This window comes from Chroicocephalus ridibundus, chromosome 7 (assembly GCF_963924245.1).
Source record: "Chroicocephalus ridibundus chromosome 7, bChrRid1.1, whole genome shotgun sequence".
Classification (NCBI taxonomy): Eukaryota; Metazoa; Chordata; class Aves; order Charadriiformes; family Laridae; genus Chroicocephalus; species Chroicocephalus ridibundus.
The window spans coordinates 6133273-6151194 of NC_086290.1; the positions used below are offsets into that span (position 1 = coordinate 6133273).

The 17922-nt window shown below is 36.0% G+C and overlaps 1 protein-coding gene across 1 annotated transcript in view; it reads left to right on the forward strand.

The window, feature by feature from the left end:
- LRP1B (LDL receptor related protein 1B) overlaps window positions 1-17922 on the forward strand; it is a 744151-nt gene that overhangs the window by 597300 nt on the left and 128929 nt on the right. The window contains exons 45-53 of the mRNA XM_063341107.1: window positions 129-254; window positions 4136-4264; window positions 6917-7036; window positions 8041-8154; window positions 8387-8536; window positions 12435-12557; window positions 14677-14796; window positions 16307-16435; window positions 17401-17523. Of these exons, the coding sequence (XP_063197177.1) occupies window positions 129-254; window positions 4136-4264; window positions 6917-7036; window positions 8041-8154; window positions 8387-8536; window positions 12435-12557; window positions 14677-14796; window positions 16307-16435; window positions 17401-17523 (1134 nt within the window). The remainder of the gene's footprint in view (window positions 1-128; window positions 255-4135; window positions 4265-6916; window positions 7037-8040; window positions 8155-8386; window positions 8537-12434; window positions 12558-14676; window positions 14797-16306; window positions 16436-17400; window positions 17524-17922) is intronic.

Sequence of the window (17922 nt, forward strand, 5' to 3'; positions counted from 1 at the left end):
TCTGGCTGATAAAACTTGAATCAATTGCCCATGAATCTGAGATATGGTGATCTTTGCTCTCTCAAAGACATTGGCCATTGAAGCAAATTTAATAAAGCAGAGTTCATCTTTTATCATTTGTTTTTCAGGTGAGTTATCTCCCTGTGCACAAATGAATGGAGGTTGTCATGATTTATGCCTTCTGACTCCTGACGGACGAGTGAACTGTTCGTGTAGAGGGGACAGAATACTGATAGATGATAACAGATGTGTGAGTAAGTAATACTAGCTGACACAATGCTTTTCTATGCTGTGATGCAGTTGGCTCTCATAAGCAAAGACAGTTGGCCCAAGCCATTAATTTTATTGCTTCCATATACTGTAAAAATTGATCTGGCAATTCAGCACATACCAGGCTTTCAACTCTTTTACGTCTTGTAAGGCTTTTGGGGGGTTAAAAAGCATTAATACTTATACTCTCCTTAAATTTCAGTTTGGGTAATTGTGTTGTACTGAAAATTTCATATTTGCAATTTGGTTTTTTTGTGCACAAATATTTTCATTCCATGGCCTTAGACATATAAAAATAATTGTAACTTATTAACCAGCAGTTGTATTTAATCATGTAGAATTGGCGTTTTAGTAATTGGGGAATGTACCACTTCAAGTTAGCAGACTCCTTGGATACTGGTTTTGTTGGAGAACATTCTGTACTGCACTGTTCTAAGTTCTCTTCTCACGTCTTCCCACACTTCCTCTGCACCAGTATGTCTCAGCACGTGATAAAGAAAATATAACTACTTCTTCATTGTTCAGAAGTGGTTTAGAATATATGGTCGTCCATTGCTGCTTCTTTAGATCACACTATCCCCGCACAGAATTGATGTTTATGAACATGGAAGTATGTGCTGGTAATTTGGAAGGGTGCGATGTATATACATACCCTGCAGTCTTCTGCTTTTCTAATCATTTGGAGAAAGTCCCTGTCATTTTGTAAATGCTATGCCTTAGCCTGAGTGGAAACTGGAAGGCTTTGGGCTGTTTCCTCAGGGATGATTCATAATGTGGAACATGACTTGGTGCTTCTCCCCTCAACAAGTGTAGCTGGCTCGATTTGGAATGGAAAGAAAGCTGGGGGGAAAGCATGCACTTCCTTACGTCTTTGTTAATGTCATTGTATTACAGCTCTTCTGTCACAGTTAGAGACCCCTTCTAAATTCTGGTGGTTTATTGGACCTTTACCTCTGTGGGGCAGAAATCCCACCTCTTAGACCAAGCTCTCCACTTCCATATCTGTCTGCCAAGCGTGCCAGTTCTGCTGCTTCAGTTTCATAGCTTTGACCCACCTGCCTTCTCTAAACCATTTTTGTTTTCAATCGTAACAGTAGAGAGACACTATAACATTCAAGAAAAAATATATATAGTTTTTGTATATGATTTAGCAAGACTTACCATCCTGCTAGAAGCTTGGACAGTTTACCTGCTTCAGACTCTTCTGTGGTAGCCTGTTGCTCCTCAAGAGCCTAATAAGGCATCTCCAGGAAAGCAGGGCTCCATCACACATAACGGTGACCTGGGAAGACAAACACCGTAACTCCAAATGTCTGCCCACCATCCTCCTCCCCAGCTCTATACATGCAGCATGACATCACACGGCATGGAACATTCCTTTGGTCAGTTGGGGTCAGCTGTCCTGGCTGTGTCCTTCCCAGTTTCTTTTGCACCCCCAGCCTACTCGCTGGTGGGGGGTGTGAGGGGCAGAAAAGGCCTTGACTCTATGTGAGCACTGCTCAGCAATAATGGAAACATCCCTGTGTTATCGACATTGTTTTCTGCACAAACCCAAAGCATAGACCCATACTAGCTGCTACGAAGAAAATTAACTCTATCCCAGCCAAAACCAGCACAATCATAAACATTTCAGCTTCCTAGATTAGTTAGAATCAGAGAAAATACAAAGAAGAGCTGGAATTGTCAATGTCTGGAGCAGTAAGGAGACAAATCTTTCACTGATCCTCATTTTACCTTCATTAAATATAATAGACAATATTAATTTCATGTAATGATTTAAACTTGCTGCATGAATGCAATAAAAGTCCTGGTTTGTTTGGTGGTGGGAGAGAAAGATGGCTTCTGACATCTCAAAGAGGTTGAAAAAACACAACCAAGGTGAAAAATGTAACTGCTATTGTGGTAGTGAGATTCCATCATTTATTTTATAATGTCATATGGCATTTATATTTTCCAAAATCATTAAAACTTAAAATTGCTGTTAGGTAAAACTATGTTTAAGTCCTCATCTAGGCCATGGTGTAAGATTCCATCTTCTAAGGTATTGTAGAAAGTTTGCAGGAAATATTGGTCTGAGTTATTAGTTTAAAAAAAAAAAAAAGACTTAAGACATTAAATGTTGGGGTTGACAAGCACAGGAAGGATGGAAACAACGTGGACTTTATAGTTTAGCTGGGAGATCAATAGTTTTCTTTCTTCGTATCGCAGTTGAAAGGGATACTCAATAAAATTGAAAGTTAGCAATTCCAACTGAGAAAAGGAATTAATTGTCCTTTCAAAGTGTAATTAGACTGTATAACTTACTGCCAGTCAAGATTCTTGAGCCAAAGCTTCAGTAAAATTCAGAGGGATTGGATGATTATATGGCTAATAAGACTACCCGGACTACTTATTTCTAATCAAAGAAACAGTTTTGAAAGGGATTAAAAGTCTTTGTTTCTGAAAGTTGGGGCTTGAAGGAATCTCCGCAAGGGTTTCCAGACTTTAACTGAGGGCAGATTATACTACACATACATTTTGATTCCCCCCTGCCCCCCATCTTTCTCTAAAGATTGCAGTCTAAGATGCTGAACTAGATGAACTACAAGTGTAACTGAGAATGACTTTTCCTAAGATCTAAGTTCTTGCTATGCTAAAAAATGGGGGGAAAAGAGAGAAAAAATAATTCCTGCAATAAACTTGATTAAAATTTAAAGGACTGTGTAAATCATATTCAAGATCAGATCCCACCTTTTGCGGAATATATATTTTCACATTTATATTTTTCTTCATGTTTGAATACAATCAAGAACTATTTTCAATTTGTATTGGCTTTACTTTTGCATATAGTGGACATTGGTTCTCCTGAATTTATCCTGAACTAATTCTAATGGAAATAAGAAAAAAGCATAATAATTAGGTATCTTTTCCCTATTCTTTCTCTTGAGTTGTCCTATATATTTCTCCTTTCTCTCTGATTTGATATTTTGTTTAGAAACATACACATGAAGCCAGCGTATGTACTATCATGAAGTTCATGACCAAATTTTTCTGTGTAAATTTTGTGATACTTTCTAACTGAACTAATAAAAAAATCTATATGCAAGAGAAATCAGGAGTAAAAAATTTAAATGTACATCTTGGTCTCTTCTAAAATAACAGATAAAACATCCACTCGGAGAAAGTGAGAACACAAAAAATTTACATGTCTTCCAGTGATTTTTTTTTGTGAATAAAAATAAGTAGAAACAGCAGGTTTTCTTCATCGGGTGTTAGGCTGTATCTTCAATGCTGGACGTGGTTCATTGATGCTGGGACCTGTGTACGCACTGAGCAGCTGCACAGTGCCACAAAACAGAGTTGAGAGTTCAAATTAACTGCTAAGTAAGTGGTAAGTGTTGTGTTGAAGGGATTTTTTTAAACATCTATTAAGGAACAGTTGCATACAATCTGGGGCCGTGGAGAGGCACGTAGAGGGTAGAGGACACCCGAGCACAGCAGTTACAAAGTCACCATCTCATCAGAATCACTGCCTTTAAGCTGCTTCACTGCGTGTTCCTTCAAGGATATTCGGCTGTGTATTTTTCTTTTACAGGCTCCCTTACCTTGGTCGGGAACTCCAACATAACATTGCTGAAAATCTTTTGGCTATTTAGATATCTGTCTTCAGTCCTGCATAATATCAACAAATGTACAGAGAAGCATAGCGCTCTTACAGGCCACCGCTCTCTAGAAGCTCTTAAATTCTGATGCCATGGTGGGATTTTTTTGTACTTAGGTTTTCAAAAACTCTGTAGGAAATATTTTAAATGCAGCCAACGTTTTTCTCATTTTCACTGAGTGTTGAAGGTATTAAAAATTACATGTTAATATGTTTTATTTTTAGCTAAAAATTCTACTTGCAACATTTATTCTGAGTTTGAATGTGGAAATGGTGAATGCATTGATTATCAGCTGACTTGTGATGGCGTTGCCCACTGTAAGGACAAGTCTGATGAGAAGCTTTTCTACTGTGGTAAGCATTTCCAGACTTTTCACCTTCACATTCCTATCTTGGTTATACGCGCTTACATTGGTTCCTCAGAGACTTTTCTACTTGTGTTCATACCAACTGCTCACCAAGACGCACAGCAAGAAAATGCCAACTTACACATTAAAAAAACCTTGACATTATATGGATAGAATGACTTATTTCCTTACAAACTTCATATATTAGCTGACTGATATTTTTAAAAAGCATCTTAAATATTCTCATATTTCTGTCTCTAAAACAAAACTACAAAACCCCACAGCTAGCTACTTTTTCAAAGATGAAAAATTGGTATTTTCAGCTTTAATTTAGCAATTTTGATTTAGTTTTCCATATTTAATAAGATTCTCTCTGATTGTGAATAGAAAACACCAAAATAGCAGTATTATAAAATGCAAAAATGGCTGTGTAATAGAAATCTTTCCACCCGGTTTTCTGTTTGTTTATAATATCATTATTCTTCACACCAATCAGTCTCCATCTTGCAACAAGTTAGACCCAAGGGTGTCTACTCTTTACTTTCACATTTTTCCCAAAAGATTCTATCTTTCTCTTTCTTTTTGACCTGATAATCACTAACTGCGTCACTTCCAGGTTTTTGGTGTCCAACTGAGTTTGCCTGCTGCAGTATCTAAAATGCTAGTGTTCAAATAATTTTCCTAAGTCACTGAGTCGCCTTAGAGAACTCACGTATCCTGCGTATTAAGTGAAATCTCCTTCTTGCCTGTGTGCCTGTAACTCTTGGCTTTTCCTTTTTTCTGGATATTCATATCGCAGCCTTGGTATCTCTTCTGTTTCCCATATGAACAATTTCACGTTGTTTCAAACCCACCTATTATGTTTATACCTGCCAGCTCGATAGTTTTATGAAACTGTCTACTTTAATTCCGGGAGTTTGCTTCTGCCATTTTAATAGAATCACGGACTATCTCAAATTGGAAGGGACCCATAAGGATCATGGAGTCCAACTACAAGGTTGATGCTGAAAAAAAAAGAAATGGAATAGCACTCTCCTTTTTTATTCCTTAAAGAAATTAACATCAACCCTCTGAGTATAGCAACTGATACTTCGTAATGTTTTTTTCTTCTTTCATCTTCAATTTATGCCCCATTAGCTTTCAAACTTCTATGTGATAATTGCTTTGATCGTGTCATGTAAAGCTAATAACAACATTCCATCAGATAATACATGTAGACAACTAAGGAGGTTTGTTTGTTTGAATCTGAAAAAACCCACGTCAGAAAAGGAAATAAGAATATGGAATATACAAAATACTTCTAGTTACCAGGGGGGAAAAGCCCTTGAATTACAAGTGACAGCTTTAAATCACTGAAAAGTAAATTACTTATGTCTGTGAATTCCTTCTTGGGTTTCCTTACTAAGTACGTCTACATATTTGTGTTTATGTGTGTATCTTGCTTAGACATAAGAGGTAATTTAAAAAAGCAAAAAACCACCACCAAAAAACCCCAGTCAGCTATGTTCTTATATGGATTAAACCTGTTTGTCTCTACTATTAATTTTAGTCATTTATTTCATTCACAGTTCATGTGAGAAAGATTAAGATTGCACGTAGTTTCTTTTACTTGGTTAGGAGAGGAGAGTAGGATGAAGGAATATAGAGAAAGCGATCTGGGAATAAATAAGAAAGTTGTAGCTGGTGAGGAATCTCAAAATACTCTTTCTTGTTATTGCAGAGAAGTTATCTGATATGTCAGTATAGGTTTGAGGTTTACTGAGCTGCTAAAACTATTTTAGACTTTATTCTACAGTACTGAAAAACCATAATTGCAAGATCCAACAATTTGCCTTTCCGTGGATTCGCCACATAATTTGATGAAGGTTATATTAATTTGTAGCGTGACAGTGTACATTTTGCCTGATTTAAATCAACCGTACTGAACTTTTGGCTACACATTGGAAAAAGCAGGAAGAACTGCGCTTCTGTCATGTACTAGGTCTTATACAGTCTGTTGTTTTCTGAATCTGATGAAGTACAGGATGCTGGACTCATTATTATTGATCAACTAATCCAATGAACATCATTCATTTATTATTGTGGCATGACTTCTACAGTGGTTAGGACTTTAATAAATAATTCCTTGATTTTCAAACATATCAACATATGTAAAATTCGTACATTCTTCAATCGTGTACCTACTTGAGCAAAACACTTGCAGAATTGGTATTCACAAATTCAGAAATTTTTCCAATAATATTTTTTGTTATTTTACTCTCCATTTATTCCTGACTTGGTTTAAGGCAAATTTGGTATGTTTCGTCCTCTTTGATAGAATTACTGATGCTATATGCAAAAATTGTCATATGCCTGACAAAAGTGTGTCTAAATAAGTGCATTTAAAGCACATGGGCCTTTTATACTATGAGATAATGCAAATTGGGGCTTAGGCTTTCCTTTTTCTTTTTTGTCGTTATTTCGTTCTTTCTCATTGTGCTTTCATTTATTATTCTCTATGTGTTTATCAGTCCCAAGTTCTTCTACTGGAGAATAAATGAACAATTTCTGAAGATTTTCCCGTAGCTTCAAAAGCATTTTCATTTCCAGTGTTTTTCTGGAATGTTTGTCTTGTTTTAATAAAAGTGTCTAAATGAAATTATATGCTTGTACTTCCCAGAAAACAGAGGCTGTCGGAAGGGTTTCAAGCCATGTTCTAATCGTCGCTGTGTTTCAAGTAACAAAGTATGTGATGGTGCAAATGACTGTGGTGATAACTCTGATGAATCTGACTGTAAAGGTAAATGCCAGTTACTTCCGAGGTGACTTCAGAATATTGCTCCGTAAATACTTAGTATCTAAATAGAAGTAGCTAGAAAAATGCATATAGCTTTGTTGGAATCACAGGTGCTGGGGTTTGTTCCGTTAGAATTCAAAAGCCAGCAGGTGCACCCCTATGTTGGGATTGCTATGAAGACCAGTTTTGGTTTGCACCTGCAGTCCTCTAGAAGGAGAGTGCTTTTGGCTATGGAAAACTCCAAAAACACACTTTCTGCTTCTTCTGTGAAGTAATGAGAATCTCTACTACAGATGGAAGGGTTAAAAGATGGGTGATTTCTTCTCTGCATCTGCTGCACCGTTTCTTCTTTGAAGCAGCTAGTGTTCTATTTCTTTGCTTCTCAGATGCATGGCAATGTTTGTGTCCTTTGCAAAACTTACCAGAATTGTTCTCCTTTTTATATCAGAATTGTTTTTCTTTTTATGTCTTAAAACATGAATATTTATATCTGTGCATCAGCCAGTGAATAAAGTCTAGCTAGTAGACAAAACAAATACTTCCTTACAATTCAGAAAGACCGGAGGGGAAATTATTCCACAATATATAGCTAAAACCTATGTAGCTGTAGTAACTAGCATTTTTTTGAAAGCATTGCATGGATTTTAATCATTTAGCTGAATATGAGTAGAGAAAAAAGCATACAGGCAAAAAACCCAACCTGCTGTTACGTGAAAGAAATATGAGAGATTCAAAGATGGTCCCAAAACTGTTTCCTCCTTCCTCACATGGTGATTATCTCAAATTGAGTTGAATTATCTAGACACACACTTTGGTCTCAAAAAATAATATTTTTTTCAAGTTGATTAGATCTTATGTTTCTACTGAATTTTTAACTATGGAAGGTACAGTGTGTTCTGAATACCTCATCCTAAAAAGGTAGAGGGTTTAAACACAATACATATAATATGCATCCGAAGAGTCTGTTTAGTACACAAATTTACATCTTTTATAACCATATGTTACAGATTCAACGTGCGCCTCAACAGAATTCCATTGTGCAGATGGGATTTGCATTGGAAAATCAGCACAGTGCAACCAGATCATTGATTGTGCAGATGCTTCCGATGAAAAGAATTGCAGTAAGTTTGTGTTTGTGCTTCTTTGTAGCATCTGTTCTGTGATTATTCCTTGTTATACAGCAGTTAATTCATACTCATTACTAGTTGGATACCAGCAGCTGCATGGTCTGTGCAAACTCAAGCTAAACCTGAAAACCAAACTCTAAGGCTCTCAGTCTGTATGAGGTGTCCTGTAGTCTTTTACTGTTTTATTTATTTATTTATTTATTTATTATTTACTGTCTCTTTCCAGATAATACAAACTGCGCTTATTTCTATAAACTTGGAATAAAATCTTCAGGATTTATTAGCTGTAATTCAACTTCCCTTTGTATACTGCCAGAATGGATATGTGATGGATCTAATGACTGTGGAGATTATACAGATGAACTAAAATGCCCAGGTAACTGTGAAAAAGAAAAAAAGAAAAAAATATTACGATTCTCAAAAAGTGTATTCTAGTATTTTTTGGTCTTTTTTCTAATTGTGTTGTAAAATATTTATTCAGGCAATACTATTTATTATATTATATTATTATTTTATTTATGGAGATAAATATAACACTGAATGCAGGTTTTTTCACCGCTCTTTATTTTGTATTTCATTAGATTACTCAAATTATTACAAACTACTAACGCATTTCTCTGAAGAAAACTGTAATGTCTGACTTTCTATTTCCTCAAGGTTGTGTCTGTCATCAATCATTTTTATTTAAGTAAAACATCAGTCATTAAAATGTCAAGCGCATCAAGCTTCAGCACAATCACTCGGGAACTTTTATTAGCTACTACTTTAGTGGATGGTATTCCTTTTCTTGTTTACTTTTTTAATGTTCTCTTTTATTTTGTTGAGGTACTTTGAGTAGGCTGACAGGGTAGAATCCAGGGTTATTGCTTGTGTGATTGTTCTGCTCTTCAGCCAGTACAAAGAGATCACGGTACACCTGAGTCCCAGCCCCAGTGCTGAGATTTCAGGCTTCCAGAAAAGGGAGAGGTATTTACAGATGGAGATTGTGTTGCTTTTCTAGGGTTCCCCTGTCTATTTCTGCTCTCCCATGGGAAACACATTACAGCCTCATGACATGTAGAAAAAAAAAATAAATAAAAAAATCACAAACTTAGTGTCTTGGAAAATGAATCATATGAAAAACTTATTAAAATAGAGATGGACAAAGAACCAATAACAAGAACAACTGAGGCAAATATCTTACGTGGAAGAAACAAGAGCAAACTTATTTGGCTTTTAAAGTTGGTTTTTTTGACTTCTTACCTGAGAGTTTTTCATGAGAAGGCACAATATTAACACATTGGAAATACACATTTTCAAGATACATGTGTGTATAAATTTGAAGGAAAGCCTCTACTTTCGTGAGAGTTTATGATGCAATTTTTATCAGAATGACGGGAGGAAGTGTTAACGAATTTCAGAAGATAACATAAAGTTTTTGAAGTTTAAACAGTTTTGCCTTCTGAGGCTATCTAGTAGCACTGAAGGGAGAGATCCCTGGTGCAGGGGTATTGTGCTTTTATGCAAGACTCTTCTGCAGTCTCAAGAAGTGCTCATTATCTCGTAATCACGGTTTTAGCATCTGCTTTCTGTTACTGCATAGGTTATTTGGGTTATCCTAAATTCTGAAGTGTTGTACAAAATCAAACTCTTAATGTTGAATAAGTATAAATATTTAGCTGTATTATGAATAAATACCTATTTTCTGATTTTGGGGGGGTTGTAGGATTTTTTTAGGGTTTATGCAATCCTTAACCCCAACCATTAAGACATTTAGTACCATATCTAATGTTAACCAATGAAATATTCACAATATTAAATTCTTACCTATGAAGGGTGGCATTTATGTGTTCGCTCCTTTATTACTCAGAACCTCTCATTTAAGTTTGAGAATATTAAGTACAATATGTAAACATGCCTATAAATAAAGAAGCGATAAACTGTATTTAGAATGAGAATACTTTAATGAACACAGGTTTATTGACACATATTTGTAGGGTTAGGCCCATCCTATGAAATTCTGATCAAAGTGAGAACAGTGCACTAGTGAAGAAACTCTGGGGATAACAAGTCCGTTATCTGCTTTCCTGCACCTCAGGCTTTTATGCAAAAATCTATAGAATTAAAAATTAGTGGTATTTTTTGCTCATAGTATTCCTGTTATTGCTATCATCTTCTAGAACTTCATTCACTCTCAATTTCTAGTCTATGTGTATTCCAGTTTACAGCTGGTCTTACGCTGAGAAGGACCTTGTCGTCCTTCAGTAATCATGTCCTTACTCTTTCCTTGCAATGGCAAATAAACCAAGGCATTTTAGAATTCCCGCTTTCAAGACAGGGATATCTGTCTGTGTCATCTTAGTCATCTCAACCTCTAGAATATTCTCTTGAATATACCGGAGCGCCATCCAGTATCTCAGATGAAGTCATACATATGCCTTACATCAGTGAAAATGCATTTTAATTTTTTTATGTTTGTTTTCATAATTGAATAGCTCTAGATTGTAATTATCTTCCTGTGACCAATACCTCTCACTTTCTTCTAAGAATTATTATTTAGCAAAAATAAATATTTACTAATTAATAAATTTGATTAATTAGTCAAAATAAAACTTTTAATTTTATGTTGTTAAATACCATCCTGTTTTCTACTAGCCTAGTAATTAACATCATCTGATTATTCCCATTTAATATTGTGTTTTTCTGTGTGATAAGACCATTGTGTGACCAAGAGGTGCTGTTAGAAGTCTCATACATTTTGTGCCAGCGTTATCGATGGAAGTATTACCAGGCTCCAGAAGGAACCTAGAACGTCAGCACTAACAACAGTCAACCTGACATTAAGAACTTTCATCCTCCCTATAAGCCAGATGCCTATTCGATTATAGTTTTCATACTAATTTCCATATTTTCCAGTTTATCTAATAATTCTTTAGAATTTGCTGTATATAAAGCTTCGCTGACCTCAAAACAGATTTACTGTATTTCCTTTTTTTATATGGGGACTTTTCATACCAAAGGAGATTCTGAGGGCAGTATGCTATAGCTTCAGTAAAGTAATGTTGCATAAGTAAACTAATGTTGCATTTTATTCCATAGTCCATTTATTTGTATTACTTTATTCTGCCTTTCAAATGTGTGCCAAAAAGTTTCATCATTTTAATGTGTGACTAATTGCCTGGATCATTCCTCCCTTTACTTGGAAGGAATGCTATTCCAATTCAACCTACATGTGATTTCCTTTGCCATTTCATTCAAAACTGACCAACTTCGGCACATTAAGTTTTTGAGAGTTGTTTGTATTATGAATATGATAATTCCCAGTAACAGTCTTTGTTCAGTGTCATTGTTCTTACAGAAAATTAAGGCAAAATATTAATTTTGGGATGGCTATACATAGACACTCTTTAATATCTACCCAGTCATCAGAGACATCCCACTTCTTTCTTTATTCTTTTTTTCTATTCATACAGTTGAAGCCATAAAAATGATGACTTTAACTTTCTTTTTAAGAGAGAGAGGAGGGGGGGAAACCAAAACCAGGGTGAATAGCCCCGGTACATTTAAGAAGTAATAGAAACCTTGGTAGAGAGCTTCAGTGATCTCCAGCGCTCACCACTAGTTTATATTCCCTGGGTTTTCCCAGGCAAAGACCTTGCTTGAGATTTTGAAAATAACCCGTGCCACTCACTAGATTAATATTTGCGCTTATGTCATGTGTTTTCTAAGCGTTCATAAAAGTCAAATTATAAATTACTTTCATGCTCTACAAAGAAAAAAGGCAAGGAAGAAGAACTTTTTCATTTGTGACAAAGTCTAATTTTTTGACCCCAGCACCGGTGGTGTAGCCAGTCAGTGCGTGATTTAGGATTGTGGTTTGTCTCAGTGAATAAGACAAAAAGACTGCCACATTCAGGTTATCTTGTCGATAGTGGCAGGTAGATCAGAAGGGCAATTTCTTCATCAGGTGTAAAAAAAACAAGCAAAGTTGACCTACCTGAGCTCAAAACCTGCAAACTGAACTACTTTTCTCTATAGGTCCTTTTAATTTAGTTTGAAGCTGTGCTCTGATTCTTCTCTAAGCAAGTGAAGTATTTCAGCTCCCTAAACTGCTTAGCTATCACTATTTTCTAATTTGTATGAACACAATTAAATAATATAAATAGTATTTTTTTGCCTTTTTAGACATAAACACTTTGCTGTCCATCAGTGTTCAGAAATTTAGCAGAAATGTGTTAGGCTCCTAATCATACTAGTAGAGACCATTTTACATTACATTCTTTATTTTATCACAGTTCAAAACAAACCCACATGTGAAGAAAATTATTTTGGTTGTCCTAGTGGAAGATGTATTCTGACCACCTGGCTTTGTGATGGGCAGAAAGACTGTGAGGATGGAGTAGATGAATTGCACTGTGGTGAGCGTTTTATCTTATTTGTATTTCTGTAATCACTAATGCACTTTAAAAACAGAAAGAAGCGTGCATTTATCTCACAGATTGAATATAGAGCTATATGAAAAGGTTTTTAATGCTACATTTCCAGATTCAACTCTCTAATACTTCACGCTGCCAATATTTTAAGCTCTCATCTTTTTTTTTTTTTTTTTTTCCTCTTCTCCTCCTAAAGATACATCTATATACAGACTTTTCTATTGCTTTAACATTTAACGATTTCACTAAGTCTTCATGATTCCTCGTTAGGAATTAGGTTCTTATCAATATCACAGAATCACAGAATCTTCATGGTTGGAAAGGACCCTTAAGATCGTCGAGTCCAACCAAACAACCTACAATCTCTGCCCTTCAGAGCATGCCCTGAAGTGCCACATCTAGACGTTTCTCAAACACCTCTAGGGATGGTGACTCAACCACCTCCCTGGGCAGGCTGTTCCAGTGCCTGACCACTCTTGCAGTAAAGTAATTCTTCCTGATATCTAATCTAAACCTCCCCTGCCGCAGCTTCAGACCATTTCCTCTGGTCCTGTCATTATTCACTTGGGAGAAGAGGCCAACACCCACCTCTCTACAACCTCCTTTCAGGTAGTTGTAGAGGGCAATGAGGTCTCCCCTCAGCCTCCTCTTCTCCAAGCTAAACGTGCCCAGCTCCCTCAGCCTCTCCTCATATGACCTGGTCTTCTGACCCCAACAGGAAGTAACCAAAACAGACCTTTTTGACATAAAAATAGACATTACTTTGCATCAGAGGCCATACAGGTATAATTATTTAAAGCAACAACAGAAGTGATGTGAACAAAATACAGCATAAACTGTGAACCAGGTTAAGAGTCCATTCCGTCTCAGATCTTTTCGCTTCTTAACTCTAGCTAGTTGAGGAGCCATGCAGGTTGGTTTTGCTCATAGTGAGAGCTGGTCTTTTAACTTAAATTTGTATGGATTAACTGAACGGATTATTTCTATAATTAAATTGTAGCAGAACAGCAAAAGGCAGCATCAAGTTTTCCTATTCCCTATTTAAATAAAACCTGAGATCTGTTTTGGGGTTTTTTTTGGTTTTTTTTTGCTTTACCACTTAACATGACTGAAAGTTATACATTACTCCCTTCATGACCCAGTTTCCATTAACATGCCTCCATGTTTGGTTTGCAGTTTACATTGTATTTATACATCTTACAACTTCAAATTTGGAACTGCTGTGCACCATGAGAATCAGAAGGTTTTGTGTTGACCACATTTATCAAGTGCGACTCAGTTTTTACATTTCCAGGTTTTGTTACACATACATACTTATAAGAAATATTTTAATACCTATTAGCTGTTATTTGTGGATTTATTGCTCTTACCCACTTTGAGGTGTTGTTACAATGCTACTTTTAAATTCAGACTGTATTACCCAAAATTCTTTTTGTTGATAATATAATGTTGTCATCAGTTAAAACAAAATGAATTTTATTCTTAAAGAAGTCTGGGAAAAGTGAATGATTTGAAGTTTTCAGGCGTAATAGTAGCACTTATTTAGAACAGTTGTGCAGACTGATTTTTGAAATGCAGAAGCGAGCCATCAATTTCAATGTGTACGAATCAAATAAACAGCATTTTTTCTTGTGAGAGAAAATAACGTGAAGTCTTTTAAAGATGCAATTAAATACTGCAATACCAACAGGAAGGCAGTGTTGGAAAATTTGGACCGTGCCATCTCTCCCCTACTACCAAAATAAAGCGGTTCGCTATAGTTATAACATCCACGTGAAATACAGAAACCAGATGTATGTTTTGAAAGTGTTTGTCCTCATCTCACTGGCAAATGGTTTAAAGATATTAGAATGTGTTTTGAATGTTTTGCTATTTATTTATGTATGTATTAAAATAAATAAATGGCTAAATGCAAACTCTTAGACAACCCGGTAACATCCTGAATGCCAAGATTAGGATTACACTGTATTTGAGTGTTTTAATACACAAAAAAATAGGGAGGACAGAAGGGAGCAGTGTGGAGGTTCCTAAACTGTGCTAGAAAACACAGGGAGCACAGTGCTGTTGTGAACCTAACAAACGCAGTGATTGGTATTATTCCTAGATTCATCTTGTTCATGGAACCAATTTGCTTGCTCTGCCAACAAATGCATCTCTAAGCAATGGACTTGTGATGGTGAGGATGACTGTGGAGATGGTTTAGATGAGAGTGACGCTATCTGTGGTAAGTAGAATGATTTTAGTTCTGTGTTGTGTCAGATCATACATACCGAAAGAGACCAAGCGATCCAAGAAGGTGGTGGAAAGGGAACAAGTACAGCATCTCCAAAGAGCATAAGCTTCAAGGAGAGGGTGTTAAGGGATATCTTCCCCCAGCCCCTCCAACCCACAGCTAGATACCTTTTTCATGGGGACTCTGTGATTTGTGTGTAGTCTGTCAGCAAAGATAGAAATGGCACACCAGCATGGGCAAGAGCAGAACCAAACTTTATCCAGTTCCCATCTTTGAGGTAGAACCCCTGTATCATCGCTATGGGAGTTCTACATTTCAGTGGTAGGTGCTTGAAGGTTCAAAAGTTGGTTTTGTTCCTCCAGCTTTTTCTCCTATTCCCTTTAAATTTTTGTATATACAGTCATAAGCATTATTGCGTATTAGTCCTCTCAAATTCCCAAACTCTTCAAATTGCATAAGAAATTGAAAATTTTACTTTCATTCTGGGGCTCAGTTGACTGGAAGTGTAAATTCTTTTTAAAAGAAAATCCCATTGTGTCAAGTCATACTGTCACAATGTCATGATACTTTGTGCATTGTTCCCATCCTTATCTGTGCTGTATTTCAAGACTTTCTTTTTATAATTTCAACTTCTAAATTAAATAAGAATAAAAGAGATCAAGATGACTTCAGATTTTTCAGTCTTTAAAAATCAATATTTATTTAACATCAAGTTTAACTTCAGAAGTATCAAAAAATGGCAAATGAGTATAAGGAAACAAATGTTGTCCCTGTTGTATAACTAGTACAAAAAAAATCAAATTTTTGAATTTGTTTTAGTATTTTATTAATTTCCAATGAAAATTAGTAGAAAATACATGGTCTCCTTTTTAGTGAAATGTATTTAACTTAAATAAGAGAATACATGGGTTGCACAAAAGTTTAGTTCCACACAGTGTAAAATTAATCCTAGGATAGAATATTCTTATCTGGAGAAATCCCAGTTAAAAAAAAAAAAAATCAGTCAAAGAAACGATAGGTTGAGATAGAACTGTCAGATATTTTCTTACTCCCACTGCTGTTGTTCTTGGTACACGTTGTTCTCTTCTACATGGGGCTGATTCATGCAAGGTTTGAATGCCTTTAGTCTCCTGGCGTAGGGTACAGTCATGCGAGGATCATACGAGGATGAGTTCTGTCAGTCCAAACAAGACCATAAAATTGGTTTGAAAAGTTAATTCTCTTGGATAGTTCTCACGAAGTAAGGTAAATTAAATTTCCTTGCAGAAAATTGTGACTTGAATAACTGGGAAGAATGAAATAAATAGTAGATTGTCAAAATTTTATTGTAAAATACAGTCTTAGCCAGTGTGTTTATCGTACTGTGCAGAACAAAATCTTCTTTCGGTTTTATTTTAAGATAAACCCCCCTTAGTTATTACCCATTACCTTAAAAAAAATAATAAATCCGTTAAAATGTGTTCAAGATGTTTTCAAAAAAACACAATTAATGTTTTTTTAGGTTCAGTGACCTGTGCAGCAGATACGTTCAGTTGCTTGGGCTCCCATGCCTGTGTTCCCCAGCACTGGCTTTGTGACGGAGAGAGAGATTGTCCCAATGGAAGTGATGAACTGTCCACAGCAGGCTGTGGTATGTTTGCATGTTAAATATGTATGGTGTTACTTTTCTTGGTGCTTTTGTCTTTACAATAGCCAGATGTTGTTTGTGTCTGTGGTATCATACCCTTATACTGTCAAGATTGTTCGTAAAGATTGATGGACCACATGTAAGTGTACGTACCAGGATCCTTCCATGTTTTAATCAGCCTAACATCTTCAGGTTTTGTTAATATATACTGAGGCACACCAGCTGAAGATCAGTCTGTGTGTCGTGTCATCGACATTATACAGCACGTTTACTCGTGAAAATTAGCACATTCGTGACCATGCAGTTTTTTTCCTCGTCCTGAAGAAACTGCTGCTGCATGTCAGGGAGGTTGTGCACCAAAAAGGGTGATACATTTCTGTCTCCAATTTATGCTGTCTAATTGTTCAGATCTTGACATCTGTTCCCTATGACCTGGTACTTACAGTCTTCTGAGATACGTTTCTATTAAAAGTGTCAGGAGTTCACTCGCAGTTTCACCAGGGGTTTTCTTTTATTAATGTATATAAAAATGGTATAGGTTAAAAATATTGAAATATGTTCTCTCCACTGAATGCATACTCTATCTCTTACCATTTTTAGGCTGAGTTATAATTTGAGTATTTATGGGTTTTAAAGAGCTTTTGTTCAGGAGCAGAGTAACATAGGAAGGATCTCTGCTTCCCAAATATTCTTTTCCTCAGGGGCAGACCTTAGGTTAGTTGTAGGCATCGTCAACTTCTGAAGCCTTTACGTCTTGGATTACACGAGATTTTAGCTATCTGTCTAGTGACGATTAGCTTTTTCTGCTGTTGAATTACGCAGTGCTTTTCGTATGACTCAGAAGTTATGGTTGTATCTGTTGAATCCACTCAGGCTAACTACTTCTCATTTCATCTTTCTGTAAGAAAATGGTTGTATATCTTACTGTTCTCAATTCCATTTATTTTTATGTACTGTATTTTCCTTAGCTCCTAATAACACTTGTGACGAGAATGCTTTCATGTGCCGTAACAAAGTCTGCATTCCCAAACAGTTTGTATGTGACCATGATGACGACTGTGGAGATGGATCGGATGAATCTCTGGAATGTGGCAAGTATAACAAAAGTAGAGTAAACAGAAAAATTTCAGACTGTTAACTGTAAGGCCTTCTGTGAGGTCTGTTAATTTAAATCACTATTCTGATTTGTGGTTAGCTTTTAAAAATTGTTTTAATGTTAACTTGTAAATTAAGCGTTTCTGAATACAGCTTGGTATCAAATTGGAGCTGGAGCTACAATGACAAATTGTTTGCTATAGTTGTGACTTACAGTTGATTGCTAATAACATTTAACAGAATTTAAAAATGTATAGTCTATAAACTCTTGTTCATTATGTATGTGTCTTTTATATATCTTTGTCTCTGTACGCATTTTTTTTCTATCAAATAATGAACCATCTCTGCCATGATTATCGCTGCAGTCAAAGGGTATCAACTAAAGCCAGACGTGA